This window comes from Phoenix dactylifera, chromosome 14, assembly GCF_009389715.1.
Source record: "Phoenix dactylifera cultivar Barhee BC4 chromosome 14, palm_55x_up_171113_PBpolish2nd_filt_p, whole genome shotgun sequence".
NCBI classification, from domain to species: domain Eukaryota; kingdom Viridiplantae; phylum Streptophyta; class Magnoliopsida; order Arecales; family Arecaceae; genus Phoenix; species Phoenix dactylifera.
The window spans coordinates 17,956,972-17,973,077 of NC_052405.1; the positions used below are offsets into that span (position 1 = coordinate 17,956,972).

Below are 16,106 nucleotides of genomic sequence, written 5' to 3' on the forward strand. Positions count from 1 at the left end.
TGTATCCATTTTTCATGATATTATACATGGATCAGATATATCATGGCCAATTCCTCAGAAAGCTTAGGATGTACTAGATATCATGCACCTTGTCAAAAACATCAACTGACTTATGAAAGAATGTCGTATTATTCATATTATATCCAAAAATTGATGTTGGTTTGCTTGTTGGGCCCTATCCAACCATCATACATCAATGTCCCACTATAAGTGTCTCTCTATTTCTTCCTCATTATCATCAAGCAGCTCACCACAGATATCATTAAGCCTAGGAGGATCGATACTCTAACTGCTTTCTGGATGGCTAATAGCAGAAGGGTAATAGGTGTTGTTTATAGCATTTGAAGGGATGTGGTTGTAGTAGAACCATGAAGCAATATCTCTCCACGTCTTTTTTTCTATCCTTGATGAGCAAAGATTCAATCCTTTGTTGTTTTGAGTCTTTACTAGAGAAGGAATGTGGATCTAAATCATCTATAGTGGCTCTTGCTGGTACATATTTGGGCTTCCTTCCCTTCTTGCAGGCAAAAGCCGCAAACATAGATGTTATTTGGCTGCTAGCTTTACCAACTACCTCTCACATTGACTAGTTCTTCTAGTAGCCTAGATCTTCCCTAGCAGACACAAAACTAGAAGCCCCTTATACTATGAAGATCCAAATTGTCCATTGTGCTTGGCAACCTCCTCCTTCCACTGATCATTTAGACTGTCACGTATGGTAGCTTGAATCCAAGTTTTATCCATATCATTTGGATCTGATGCCTCATAGTCCTGTGTATCTTTGAAATGATATGATGGTTCCGTTACTTGATGATCATTCTTTACTTATTTCTCTGCACCTTTTTCTTGCTATTTGAAATCATGAAAGTGCTCCATTAATTGTCAAACCTCTTGTGGATATTCCTCATTTGCACTCACATTGGGATAACCACTAGCTCGATGCTACTTCAATCTCATCACCCCACCCCTCTTCACTCTGCATCGCAACACTTGCACCTCCAATGGTGCCGGTTCGAAATCATGCTTGCAACCTATATTAGTATCCTTATCGCTCTTTTTTCTTGAATCTTTTCTTCAAATTTGACGAACATACATCATAAGACACCTTACTCATCACCATAAATTACACAAAGCAGATCAACATTTTTTAAAAGATAAACAAAGTTTTATATATTTTTAGATAAATTAGCTACTTTTTATAAATTAATTTCAGTTAATATATGTGATAATTTATAATTTATGTAAAAACTATGCATGTTATTTGTCTTCGAAAATATACCCCAATTACCAATAAACATTAACATATTTTTCATGATTTTTAGTTGAAATTTTAATTATTTAAGCAAGTAAATAAATAAAAATTAGATAATTTATATTGCAACGCTAAAATTGGTTGAATTACTTCAGAAAATACATTGAAATTCTCTATACATAATACTAATTTTTCATATTTTAAAATTTAATATATATTTTAAATTATTTTAGTAATACATTAATATTTAATTATAAAATATCTAAAAATTAATTTGATTTGGATTAATATAAAACCCTATCAAGGGCATTACATTATTTTTCAGCATATAGAAAACTCTACCACTTATTTTTGAAATTTATTTGAATTTGCACTTACGTTCTAGTAGCCCTAACTATATCCAAATTTAAATAAATTGTAATAAGACAACAAGTAGCACAAATACCTCCAAACATGCCACCATAATTTTGTTTTTTGAACATTATTATATTTATTATTTTTAAAATAAAAATCTACTTTTAATTAAAATTTACGTGATCAACAAAAAAATATGATTTCCTCTTCAATGTATACATCATCTTTAGGTCTATGAAATTATACTGATACAAAATTTTGCCACAATTTTTACTAATTTTACTAAATTTTAACCTATTTAGAAAATAGAGAGAAGATTAAAGAGGAGGGAGGGGATAATACTTGATTTTGCTTGGATTTAGGATCAAAATCAGTAAATATTCCCTTTTTCTTGATTTTTCTTCATGAAAACCACTCTTTTTTAAGTAAAGAAAGGAGAAGGCCATCCCATGGCCTACTCTTATTAGCATCGCAGATGGCCTTCTCTCTTATTAGCATCGCTTTGAACTAAATGGAATCAGAGGGATGACCTTCTCTCTTATTAGCATCGCTTTGAACCGAATGGAATTAGGTGGTTCCCGCTCGGCTCTGGCCACCTACCAACCCGAACAGGCATTCTGACCTGGTTTCGTACCATTTCAAGTCGGTATGCCCAGAACCGACGGTTCGGGCTAGTTTAGCATACCGTGGTATTAATAGTCATACCAGTTCATAACATTATGATCTTATTAAGATTTCAAAAAATGCCCATGGTACGTAGTTGGTCAGGGTATTGTGTACTGCCTATGTGGTGTTCAGCCGCTTAGGCAGGCTCCTCTGCAGTTCATATTTGGAAAAAAAAAGGTGGACATAGAAAAGATCTAGAAAATAGCTCAATAAAAGTTCAGGAAAAGAAATGGAGCAAATGAAACAGCCGATAAACATCCCTTTGAACCGCTGTTTAACATTCATTCAGACCTAAGAGGTTGTTCTGTAGTACAGGCAGAAGGTTATGGTAGAAAAACCAAAGATACAGCAAGATCCTTGAGAGCTTTATATTTGCTGAGTAGCAAGGAAATTCACGGAATTAAGAGTAAACTTAAGCATGAAACTAAACTAGTCTGTCTAGTAGCGAGCACACAGTCTCCTACCTTAGTAAATTGTGTCATGTTTGAGTATATGAAGGACGCATTTGATTTATACATTAGTATTCCATGTTGCCAAATCGATATTTCTCGTGGACTTACTACATCTTATTTCATACACTATGTTTCTCTTATTTGATTATAACATTTTTTAGGTTTCTTGTTATATTTTATTAGTTTTCCTTTATTTTTAATTTTTGGCTGCCTTAAAATTTTGGTGCTTGCCATTGCCTGGGCATTAGGTTGATCTTGGCTCAAAAAAACACTTAAATCTTTCAAGCATCGATGTGTTTGAAATTTGATGGATGACAGCACAATACAAGGATGTTAATTTCCTTGTATTGCATGCTCTTGTTTATGCGGGTTCATGCTAGTTGGCATAGACTGACATGAACCAACACTAAACGATACAAATCCCTCAATTTGGAGATAAGCCACGGCACATGTTGACACAATAAGATGCCAAATCATACTATGCTATACTGTAACTGGCATAGGGCATGCGATACTCAATTTATGATTAAGGGCATCTAGAGATGACAACAGGCATTTGTTAGAGTCTTTAGAGATTCACATAACAAGAGTGGTATCCATGATCGACAAGGTGGAGCAATGATGAATTCGGTAATAATCCCTTTGAAACTGTAGAGTGGTGCATCACAAAAATTAAATAAGGGCATACTGTCATAATACAGCTGATAATTGGTAGACTTAGTGGTTTAAGAGGCACATATTGCAACAACAGATTCAAGATTAAAAAGTTATCCCCAATAGTCACTTAAGGACTAAAATTATGCTAGATGCTGCAATCACCTTTGCAATTAATAAAGCATTCTTGGGAAAGCAAACAAAGTTGGGGGTAAGCACAGTGAATCCATCTAAAATATTTGTACGAGAACTATAGAATTCTAATTTAGAAAATCATGATTAGCTATCTAGAGTGTATGAAGGATCTATTCAAAGAGAAGACAGTTTAAGGAGGATATTGGTGCTATCTAAAGCAATAGCAAGGGAGCAATCTTAATAAGAACAACTTATATGGCATACAATGTTAGATATGACTTAAATAGTTTTTTTGGATAACATATTACACAGAATGCACTTAGTGTAGAAGATGAGGTTGACAAGGGCAATCATTGTCGCCATCCATTTCTCGATGATGCGGTCGCCAAGCTCTCGCTCCAATGACTCGATCTCGCCAAGCCATCCATTTCAAACACTGCCTCCAGTTTGACTGGTCGGGAAGAATCTCATGCTCGACCTTGCGAATGATATCAAGAATCTTGTCACGGAGTGCTACCTTTCCTGGATACCTTGTGACAGCCAAGCACTAGCACTGGCGGCAGACCAGATCCCTCACATCCTTCCCCCACATCCAACTCAGCTAGAGGGAGAATGTCCAGTAGAACGAAGAGTTTGAGGGTGAGCTTGGAACTCATTGGCAACGGTCTTGGCCTGGAGGAGCTGCATTTGGCTCTAGGTGGAGCAATCGCCAAGCAAGGCCTTGAAGCGTTGGAGAACAAGAAGGATCTCTTTGAGATAGAGGGAGGCGAATTGGAGATTAGGGATGGGATCACGAAGGAGCTCCTCAAAGAGCAAGACCTAGGCCTAGGAGCCCATATATGATACATGTTTATCCGGGCTTAGGTCAGGCTGACCTAAACCCGAGTCTGTCCCGTTTAACAGGCACGCTCAGATTTCAGGCTTGAGTTGGTCTGTTGGGCTTAAAATTCAGACCCAAGCACATCTCAAATGCTTCGGGCTTGAGCGAGTTGGGCGGGTCGTCCGACCCGTGAACATGTCTATTGCTAGCCAGCTATAATGCAGCAGGAACAAGTATTTTATGTGCATAAGGACATTGCATTCCTAAACTTGTAGGGTCTACTTGGATGCCCAACAAAGCTGTCCTGCCATGAATGGTATATGGTGGAAAGAGAATAGCATAAGCAAAGTAGTTTGCTAATGATGGAATTTTTGGCTTGTGTGATCTCGAAAAACCAGAAACTAGAAATCACCTTGAAGAAGGATTTTGATTCCAAATTTTGAGAATTCTATCAAATCTGAAATCTCCCATTCCATATAAATTTCCCTCCCAATGTTCCCTTATTTTTCTATATAGAGATTCATATTTACACCCCATCTCAGCAATCCAGCTAGCGGCTAAGAGCAAGCACCATGTGGATCGGGTTTGATGGAATCAGAACAGATGAAGGTCATGTGACTCTTGTCAAACTGGAAAAGAGTTCGACTGCGATAAATTTCACCAAGTGAGAAGGTATAGGCCGAAGCAGCAGTATGCGACTATGATGCTAATAAGCAAGATAACCAAGAACTGTTGTACCGAAACCGGAGCCCAAACCGATTATCTGGCGGCACGGGTCGGTACGGCCCGTGCCATTTCATACCGGGCCCGTACCGACATAGTGGAGAGGGCGGAAAAGATGGAGAACGAGAGAGAGAAAAAGAAAGAGAGAAGGGAGAGAGGGAGAAAGGAGAGTGGCAGAGGCTGGCAGAGGGCCAGAGAGCCGCGCGAAGGAGCGGAAGAGGAGCTCCGCCTCCGATTCTCCTGTTTTGCTCGAAACAAAGGTCCTAGATAGGGCCGCTTTTTATTTTCATAATTTTTAAGTGAAGTCAGCAAACCCTTTGCCATTTTTTATTAAATTAAGTGAAGTGGGCAAAGAGTTTGCCGACTTCACTTAAAAATCGTGATAATAAAAAGGCCCCTCCGAGACCCCTATTTCGAACAAACAGAAAAACCGGAGGCGGGGCCCCTTCTCCGCCCCTCCGCGCAGCTCTCCGACCCTCCGCCAGCCAGCCTCCACCTCCCTCTCTCTTCCTTTCTCTCCCTCTCCCTCCCTCTCCCACTCTTCTCTTTCCTCTCTTCCCTTTTCCTCTCCCTCCGTCGTTGGTTTCTCATTTTGGTTGCCGAAATCATTCTGGTCTACCGCCGATACGGCTCCGTACGTCCCAAATCGAGCAGTTCAAGACAGTTCTGTCGACCATGAGGACAACAGATCAATCATAATACAAGGCGTATAAGGTCGGATGGCTGACAAGAGTAGGCCAAGATGATTGAATCGGCCTCCAAGATATTTCCGAAATACAGAAGACCATATTGTAGGTTGGAGTAAAGAAAGACGGCCAATGTAAGATGTTTGAATAGGCCAAAGTCGAAAAGATATGATTATCGGATTGATATGCAAAGCAATTGTGCCAATGAATAGGCATAGTGAAGGATAACTGGCATTAGCTATCAAAACTGTTAGGAGTGGAGGCCAAACGTCGTGGCAACCGTCAACGTAAGTAGTTATTATTTGCTAGCATAAATAAGTAGAAATTACACTTTGTAGGGACCCTTGAACAATCCAAATCAATGCATTTTATTTTCTCTTAGTTCTTAATCTACTGGTAGTTTCTATCCTAGCCTAGTGCTACACCCCTATTCCTATCTCTATGCAAATCCATCTACTTCGAACGGCGATGTGATGGTGGCGAAAGTTCTTGAAAGTCAAAATATTTAGAGCCACGCTACTCTTTTCTTTGGGTATATGATCCACGCTACTCTTTGTCCTCCTTTTGATCACGATCTTTCGAGTTGATCTAATATCAATGGCCTACCCACGCACACATCATACCCTTGCTATCTAACTTGTGCCAACAAGTTCTTTGGTACGCCCATTTGCTTAGGTGATGCGAGAGACTTTGTAGCAACAAACAAGTTTAGTGGCACGTCCAACGAGATTCTGCATAGTTGTTATGCCATTGCAGAAGAAGATAAAGCAACTGTAGAGAAAATGGCCACTATGCTAAGGCCACTCATGGAACGATATGCAGCATCTTCAGTTTCAATAGTGGAACAGGTTGAAAACTTATTTCTGTGGTTGAAAGCTAATATGTTAGCCATGGTATATTCCAGCATATCTAATGGAAGAGGACACTGATCCTATCCTCGTGGACGATGAATCGGTTTTACAGAAAAGTATTGTGGTTTATGAAGAACCCAAGTTGGAGTACTTCAGCTCATCATGAGAAAAATGGCCGAAGACTATTCAATGCAGCCCTCGGAATCCATTGATCCAAGAAGCGCATAAATCACGCCAGCAAGGTTATGTTCAGATCAAACTGTCAAAGAATATTTTAGTCAATACCTTGCCAAAATTGGAAATTGTCGATCGTGGTGAGCTGCAGAGGATGCTGGTGAAGTCAGTAAATCCATGCCGACAATAATTCGTGATCTTTTTCCCAGAGGTGAAGGACAAAATTATAGCGGCTTTGTAGCACCTATCGTAAGTGTCACGAGGGCTTGGGGTCACCTACTCAAAGGTACTTTTGAGTTTTTCTATGTGGCGTGTATTCCTAATGCGTATGCTAGGGGTAACATGACAATGCAAGAGTTGATTCGGCCTAATACCCGATGGTATGTATAATTAAAAATTCTCATATGGATTATGGATAGCTTGGATCTCGGTGCTATACAAAAGAAGCATTGGAGCATCGAAGAAGTGATAAATTCGGTCTGAAAGTAGAATAAACAAATATATTATATTATCTAGTAAGAAAAAATTCTACAAAAATTTTGGCTAAGTGCCCGATACAAATAATGATGCCCTACTATGATGGATGCTATTTTTCAGGCCCTTCACAACTTTTTTATCCTCTTCCACTCTTCTTGGAGAACTTTGGATGTCAATTTGCAGACTATTCTTGTTCTTTCCACGAAGTTGTACTTCTCAACAAACATTGACCTGCTCTACTTTGAAAGATTTGATCCGACTATTATGGGTTGGCCAATGTCTGAAATTTTGGTCAGCCAGTGTTGAAGATCATCGACCTGATCTACCAAGAGTTAGGCTAAACAATGAAGAATACTGCTGCCCGAGCCATTAATGGGAAGCTTTAATTAAGAGAGGCACGAAAGAAAATATAAAGTTAAAAGGTGCTGCTATTTTATTACTTTTGGCTAATATAGTTACACAAGCATGAATATAAAAACGATCGAACTAATACTCTAAGGTGCTCACTTCACTCCTTACCTAAGCTAGTTGGTTCTTCGTTGTTGTCTCGCCAAAGCTTCAGGATGATCTAGTGGTTTACTCACCATACATCGTTATCGATAATAGAGGAGGTAGATCAAGTGCAGCGGGCATAGGGCTTAGGTGTGGACTCAGTCGATAGAAGTGAAAATAGGGGATGGTCCATCTAAAGCAACCCAAAAAAGGTGAGGATATAGGACTAGTCGAAGGCCAATTGAAAAGATATTGACTTATCAATTTGGAAGCCCTGAACCAAACAACAAGCCTCTGGTGATGGTAGTCCAATCCGGCAATACCATCTTTTTGTGATAATACCCTGATTTGTGATAGTACTCTAACTCGGCAAATCAGTCAAAAATCGGTAAATCAAAACTAATGGGCTGCTCTAGTCAATACTTAGTCTTACCATCATAAGTCAAAGGAGATTGAGGGGAGGCATGAGTAGTCAGGAGTGGGAAGAAAGATGAGGAAAAAGATGTAGGATCTATTATAGATAAAAGGTATGCCTTATCAAACGATCAATTGAAATCCCATTAATGCGAAAGATAACGCCGGATCCCGACGGATATGGGATATCCTTTGAGTAATGCGTAGGACGTTCCAGTATGCAAGAGTATTCCATGAAGGAAGACACGAGGCAAAAGCAGAGTCTAGCGGGATCGCAAAGATGCGACCAAGTTATCGAAAGTGGAAGTGATGCTTCGATAAAAGTGTAGTACTTGGTTAGCAAATCGAGACTACAATTGCAAGGATTTGTTCTGCAAATAAGGAGAGGTTAGCCTCTCGATTATCGGCCAATAAGATATGAGGGGCATTGTTCACAAGGTAATCACAACAATGCAACTGGCTGTTGAGAGCAAATACTAAGTGAGGTATAAACTGAAGAGGTAGAATCCGACTATGATGTTGGCAGTCCGATAGACCAATCATAATACAAGATGTATGAAGTCGGATGGTTGGTAGGTGTAGGTCTGCATAATTGAATCAGCTTCCCAAAGTGTAGAAGATCGTATTGTGTGTTGGAGTAAATAAAAACAACCAATGTAAAATGTTTGAATAGACCAAGGTTGAAAAGATATGATTATCGGCCTGACAGTTGGTGCAGAGCAACTGTGCCAATAAATGGGCATAGTGGAGGATAACTAACAATTTTCAAAACCATCAAAAGTAGAGGCTAGACGTGATAGCAGCTGTCAGAATGCGTAGTTATTATTTGTTAATATAAATAAGTGGAAATTATACTTTGTAGGGACCTTTCAACAATCCAAATCAATACATTCTACCTTATCTTAGTTCTTAATCTATCAGTAATTTCTACCCTAGGAACAGTTGTAGCTTAGAATTTGTACTCTGTAGCCTAATGTTGCACACTTGCACCCCTATTCCTATCCAGATCTATCTTGTTCGAACGGTAGTGTGACGGTGGCAAAAGTCATTGAAGGTCAAGGCACCTGGACCCATGCTACTCTATTCTTCCTTTAATCACTATCTTTCCAACTAATTTGATACCGGTGGTACACTCCCCACATCATACCCCTGCCATCCGACTTGTGCTAACAAGTTCTCTGGCATGCACATTCACTTAGGCGGTGCGAGAGAGACTCTGTGGTGGCAAACAATTCTTAACATTTTTATCGGCCTTACTAACACCTTGAATGTATTTCAAACCTTCAGTTTAAGCCTCTCTCACCATCACATAGTATTCGCATACAGCTCGCAGCAATAAACTTAGTGCAAAGTCAATGATTCAATAATTTTTCATGCAGTTTACATAAATCAACAATTTAACATATTTTACCATATTTAAAAGTAAACATATAAAACTAGAAACCCACTGAAGGTATGTTTTAGTTTGTAAAATTTATGCTAAACTCATAACTAAAACATGTTAGAAGAATACACAGTATCGATTTTATTGTTGTTTAAGGCTCTTAGCACAAGCAGTGGAGATTCCCGAGCTTCCTTAGTCATTCCTCGTACTAGCCAAACATAAATCTAAGAGCACACCTTTTAGATAAATTACAAGGCTGCCAAACAAGGCCCCTTTTTGTATATTTGATTATCTGACTTGCACTTTAACAATTTTTAGATTCACAAAAAATGTTGTATTTACTTGTTCATTAATTGGAAACAAAAGATGAAGGTCTGTGATCTTACTGGATCTTTGAATTGTCTGTTCACTTGTTCAATCACATCTTTCATGCCCTCAAGTTTCCCTAGCATTGCATCCTCACTGAACTCATCACCAAGACCAAAAATACGTGTAGCCTGTCAAACAAAGTGTTAATCAATTTATCTAATGGAAAATACTATTAGTTGAAGAAACAGCATACAAGTGCATAATTTCAAATCACATTTGCATTGCTGGTATTGCTGGTACTGCTGGTACAACCTTAGACATTTATGCAAGTATAGATATAACACTGCTGACATTGATATTGAGCCACTTATGTAAAGCAGGCCAATTTATAAAATCAATCCTTGTCAGATTTTGGTCGTAGGTGGAAATTAATGTTTCATGTTTCAGTGCAGGGGATGTGACCAAATTATAAGTTAGTATTCAATGCTATCAAGTTTGGCACTTCCCATTGATTTACTGGATCTTATTTAATAGAATGACTATCTTTCAAGTTTTTTAATTATATTATCTGCTTTCTGAACCTATCAATTCTGGGCTGCATTGACCTCTGGGTACCCACCTAGCACCTAGGAGCTATCTGGCACCCTGGCTGCTTGTATAGCACCTATAATCTTTTAAAACATTATCTAAATATATAAATATATCAGATTCAGTTGAAGATTATAACAATAAACACATTCTACTCATGAACTTAAATGCAGCTTTGTATCATATTGTATGGTATGTGCTGAAGATTCGTCGGTGCAACACCAAAAGGGAAGAAGATTGGGAGGGTGTCATGATACAAACAATACGGTGTAGAGCAGCCATATATCGGCCCACACTGGAGTACACGGCAAACTAAAACATAACAGTAAACATGACAATTCTGGTGCTTCTTATTTAACAGCACAGTAGAATGATCTTGAACAATATATATTTTCTAGGCAAGGTATGCAAAAATTACCCTCTTTGCCATAATTCGTATTATAAATCTAACAATGGGAAGTAGCAAAAGAGCCAAATCAGGTGTATACCTAGGTTACAACTTGAAGGGGCAAATGAGATTTCTGGGATACTTTCAGTTTCTCCAGACAAAATCTTAAAACAAAACTAGTTTCTCCAGATAAATCTTAAAAGATAACTGGTACGTTTCGATTATTTCTTAAATTCGCTCCATGCAACATAGATCCACATGTTTTTCATCAAGCTCATAGAAGAATACATGTATCACCAAGAAAATTAAATTTTAAAATAAAAATATGGTTTTCTTACAAATTTCTCAGCACAAAAAATGATGAATCCAAAAATAACCCGATCCATGGTCACCGTTCTGGTTAATTGTAACAACAAATGGACATAATGATGGTTCTGGTTGATTGTAACAACAAATGGGCATAATGATGATATCCTAAGGTATACAGTAAAAGGTAAAGTTTGTGATAAGAGGGAACAAACGAGTGAGAGAAACCTATGTGCCTTGATATTATCAGAAGATATTTTAAAATTTTAATATGATAAACTATAAAGACTTTTGGTTGGTTAACATAAAGAACAAAGGCCTTATTAGTCAGGACAATGGTTCCCAAATATTTTTCTAGTAACTACAAGATGGGAAATCTTGGTGACTCAATCTTAGAAGTTGGTTGTGAATGATCATTAAATCAAGGATTTCTTTTTTTTTAAATGGTTAGTTGAGTGTTTGTAATTAGAGATTAGAGCATTATATCACTTGGATGAGTGTTTGTACTTAGAGATTAGCGCATTATATCACTTGGATGTCCAATTTTGGTTTGGTTTAGTTTTCTAAAAAAAGTAGCAATCTGGTCATAGGATGAATTTAGAATTTTGAAAGTGAATGGCTTAAAGACAGTTTTTATATATAGAGCATTGCTCCAACTCAATCTACTCTAACAACAATCTCTCTCTCTCTCTCTCTCTCTCTCTCTCTCTCTCTCTCTCTCTCTGTGTGTGTGTGTGTTTGTGTGTGTGTGTGTGTGAAGGATCTAATAGTCAGAACTTTTATGATTAACCAGGACTACAAGCTATATAAGCCTATTTGTTAAAAGTAATGAACTTTTGAGAGTTGCTTATCTAATAGTCAGAACTTCCACTTGTACCAAGATTGGGTGAATAAGATCAGTGAGAAGGATGAGTTGTCATTGCAAGCTTTTTTTATTTAAGCGAATAAAGATCCTAGGGCTCAGTATTTGAGAAAGTTATGTGGGCATATTGCTTCATTATTCATGAATTCCTATTGGAGTTCAGGCTATCATCATCTTCTTTAATATCAATTATATTCCAAATCCTCTGGTAGTCATTTGTGCTCATCAATCATAATTTGCAATCCCAAATCTCAAATTCACAAGATTATTTAAAGAAACATGATGCTAAACTGCTAATGGTAAAAAGAATCATCTGATTTCTTAGTTCTTACCATTATTCATGCAACAAGTGATTATGGCATTTCAAAAAGCAGAAATAAGGAGAAACAGCCACTTGTTTCTGCAGGTGCACATTCCAAAGCATGTACTACTATTTGCAACAGTAATGCATCATATTCATAAATTCAAGTATTAAATGTTTTGATTCATAAGCAACTTAGCTACAGCAGACAGAGCAAGATGGATAATGAAGCATATAGCTTTCATCTTTAACCCATTTGACAACAAAGAATAAGCCTTCCTAATCATACAAGCTGCTCTTAATACAGTATAAATCAGTTCAGAACAATGTTAAGCATCCTAGAACCAGAGTAACATGATCTGTTCCTAGAACCAGAGTAACATGATCTGTTTGTACCTGGCTCAATAAGCCACCAAATTTATTTTTCAAAGCCATGAACTTTTCCAGCCCCTTCTCCAAAGTTGATGGGAATTGCAATAAACGTAGTGTGTGGCCAGTTGGAGCGGTATCAAAAACTATAACTGAATAATCCATTGTTTGAACTAATCTGCAGAATAAAATGGTAGTATTAGTAGTAGCTTTCTGCTTGGCGCACGGAATGATGCAATATGATGCAGCAAGACTGCCAAAGACAAACATAAGCTTTGGAGAACAAACATGTGATCAACATGATAAGCACACATATTACAGGAACTTATGTTTCCTTAGCATTCGTTTTACAACTTATATAACATATTCTTAATTCTTTTGGGACAAAGCATTCACCTACAGTCATGATAATCGATAGTAATTAGTTTTCAACGATGAGGAGTAGGAGAATACCAGACTTTACCATATCAAAAGATATAGTGAACGAAAGCCAGAGAAAAAAGATCTCATGAAAATGCTGCAGTTGGCCATTTAACAAAAAGGTAGGGAGTGCAAAAGGAGAACACCAACATATACATAAAAATCAACAACATATGCCACTAGAAAAGAAACTAATAATATTAAGATTAAAAATAATCTATTTGAAGGAAAAAAGAAGCTAGAAAAAAGAGGTTTCTAAGCCTGACATAAGACCCTCCCCATAAAGCATGGGCATAAAGACTGATAATTTACCAGTTTTTCTTTTTGAACTTCGAAAAATATGAGGAGAAAAAACTAGTGAAACCCATTTCTCCATTCAAAATTTTACAAGCATTGGACTTGATGCACGATAAATCATATGGAAGCATAAAAAATAACTTTTCATTATTCATTGGGGTGGTGATGACACGGAGTATGTGGGATGGGTAAACAAAGTTTAGCTTATTGACCCCCATCCTTATATTTAACATTTATAAACACCAGATTTTGTCGCCTAAAAAGATTTGACCAGTCTCGCCGCTCAATCTGCAAAAATGTTGGAAAATTTGTGATCCAGATTAACTAGCCAGCTCCTAATTATGTGACTTAGGGTAGTCAACTTAGTGTGTCAAGAATGTATTTTGAAATAAATATAAAATGTAAATATAAAGAAAAATTTAAGAAGGCACAATAATACATGATAAGTTATAATACTTCCTTAAGTCCTACATGGAAAATCAACTACTTAAATTGTTAGAACTTGTGGTTTCAACGAATAATGACAAGGTCAAACTGTTATCCTCTCCCTCTAATCACCAAAGAAAATTCTTTGACTAATTTAACAGGTCATAGTCAGATCACCTTGTCTATGTCTCAATTATATTAAAAATCATAAGAAATAGGAAAGTAGAATATTGGCTGTACCAAGGTCCGCCGTACCGGTACCGGTCGGTGTACCGGTGGCGTCCCGGACCGGTACGAAACCGGTCCCGTACCGGTCCGAACCGGTCCCGTACCGGTCCGAACCAGTCCCGTACCGGTTCTTCAACAATAAATTACCGGTACCGGATTTCACGTTGATCCAGTACCGGCCCCAGGCCGGGCCGGTACGGACCGGTATGGCAGACCATGGGCTGTACACAAGAGGTGTCAATTATAGCCAGAGCCCACTACGAAATGCACCATAATGCATCCCGAATATGACTTGTTATGTATTTTTTAACAGCCCAACTTAAATAAGCATAAGCATTTTGATAATGGGGCAGTTGATTATTCACCAACTTATAAATGTTATGATTAATGTAAACTATGTAGTTCTTCAGTTAACAAAGATTTAAATAAACCATGTATGAATTATAAGGATATAATCTTAGTAGAAAGCATACATGATTGGCTTAATCACTTCTAATCTCATTTTGATTTATTCAAGCCAAAAAAAATTTTGTTTTAAAAGATGGCGCTCAACAAGTCATTCAAGTCGTCATAGACTCTGTCAAACTCAGCTAAGTCATATATCATTTCACAAGCTAGCTCAGTTGCATGAAGTTTTGACTCAGGAAGCTTTGACAATGACTGAACCAAGTTAGTCGACTCAACCAGTTTCACAAACATAATTTGCAACTGTAATGAAGAATCCTCAGCATTCCTTATTATTTCCAACTTAAGACGCATTGCCAGACTGCCACTTTAAGTATCACATTCATATGTTTGTAAAGCTAGTGACTTTAAGCGATTGGTGGAGCAATTTTTTTGAAGACAAACTTGAACAGTCAAAGTAGCTAACTTAAGCATTGGTGGAGCAGCAATTCTACCTCCCTAAAACATAACATCACTATCATATGTTTGTAAGTAGGAAAGGCTGGGATATGCTTTTACACTGTCATGGTTAGTTTGGACTGTTGATTGCTCTCTCTCTCTCTCTCTCTCTCTCTCTCTCTCTCTCTGCACGCGCGCGCACGTAAGATAGCACTTCTGTGCATATTCGTAACCTTCACCATCTAATGCAACATATGGGGCAAGGACAATTGCAAGATTTTGCAATGGTGGGTTATCAAGTATACCCTAAGTGGCTCACATTTGCAACTGCATCTTAGAGATATCTTCTTTCGCGAAAACCCCATATAATAGTTACAAGATGAAACATGATTTTGATTCTCCATATGCTCATGTTTCTTCCTGAATTAACCTCAACTCTGACCAAAACTGTTCTAGCATAAAAGAAGAGATGAAAGAACTTGGGGTTTCATAAATTGGAGATGTATTCCTAAACAACACCATTTATGCTGAGTTTAAGTCAATATTGTTGAGGGAGAGTGTCATGAAAAATAAAGGGATTGTCATGAAAATTAAATAAACAAAGCTTAGAGTTTTTATTGTTGGTGCACATGAAGTTATAATTTGTTTTCACATGTACCTACCATGGTTGGTAACTTGCAATCTTTATCTTAATTAAACCTGAGCTATGTTAAGAAGGAAGAAACATCAATAAGATTGGTTTCATAAAACAAACCACCTAAAAGACTACAAGATTTACAGCTACGAAATAAGCTGGATTCAAAAATAAGGATAACTTTTCTAGAAGTTAGAAGACTAATCATTACATAACTGAAGCGCCTATAGGTAGACAAATGTGAAAAGGAAGCATATTGTAATTTGGCAAGGTCAAACCATAAACTTGGACATAAATCTGACCAAGACAATGACGTGAGGCATTAGAGACAAAAAAAAAAAGGAAAGAAAAAAGAGTTTCAGATCAAAAGAGGCGCTAATGATGATGCAGCATGAAAGGTGAAATAGTCTTAAAGAACAATCCATTGTTTTTTTTTAAGTGTATGATGATTAAATCGTCAATTAAGTCGCTAAAAGAAATGAATCATGCTAATGGGAAAAAATAATGTAAAAAATCAGATGTGCATGGCTAATCAATATAGTTAGAAAAGGGAGTTATTGTCAAGTTTATGAAATTCCGAGCTTAATATCATCCATGAGTG

General features: G+C 37.5%; 1 protein-coding gene across 1 annotated transcript in view; it reads right to left on the bottom strand.

Moving 5' to 3' along the window:
- Window positions 1-16,106, bottom strand: part of LOC103714356 (ATPase ARSA2) — a 47,234-nt gene that overhangs the window by 10,644 nt on the left and 20,484 nt on the right. The window contains exons 3-4 of the mRNA XM_039133854.1: window positions 12,685-12,835; window positions 9,921-10,031 (exon numbers count right to left, since the gene is read on the bottom strand). Of these exons, the coding sequence (XP_038989782.1) occupies window positions 9,921-10,031; window positions 12,685-12,835 (262 nt within the window). The remainder of the gene's footprint in view (window positions 1-9,920; window positions 10,032-12,684; window positions 12,836-16,106) is intronic.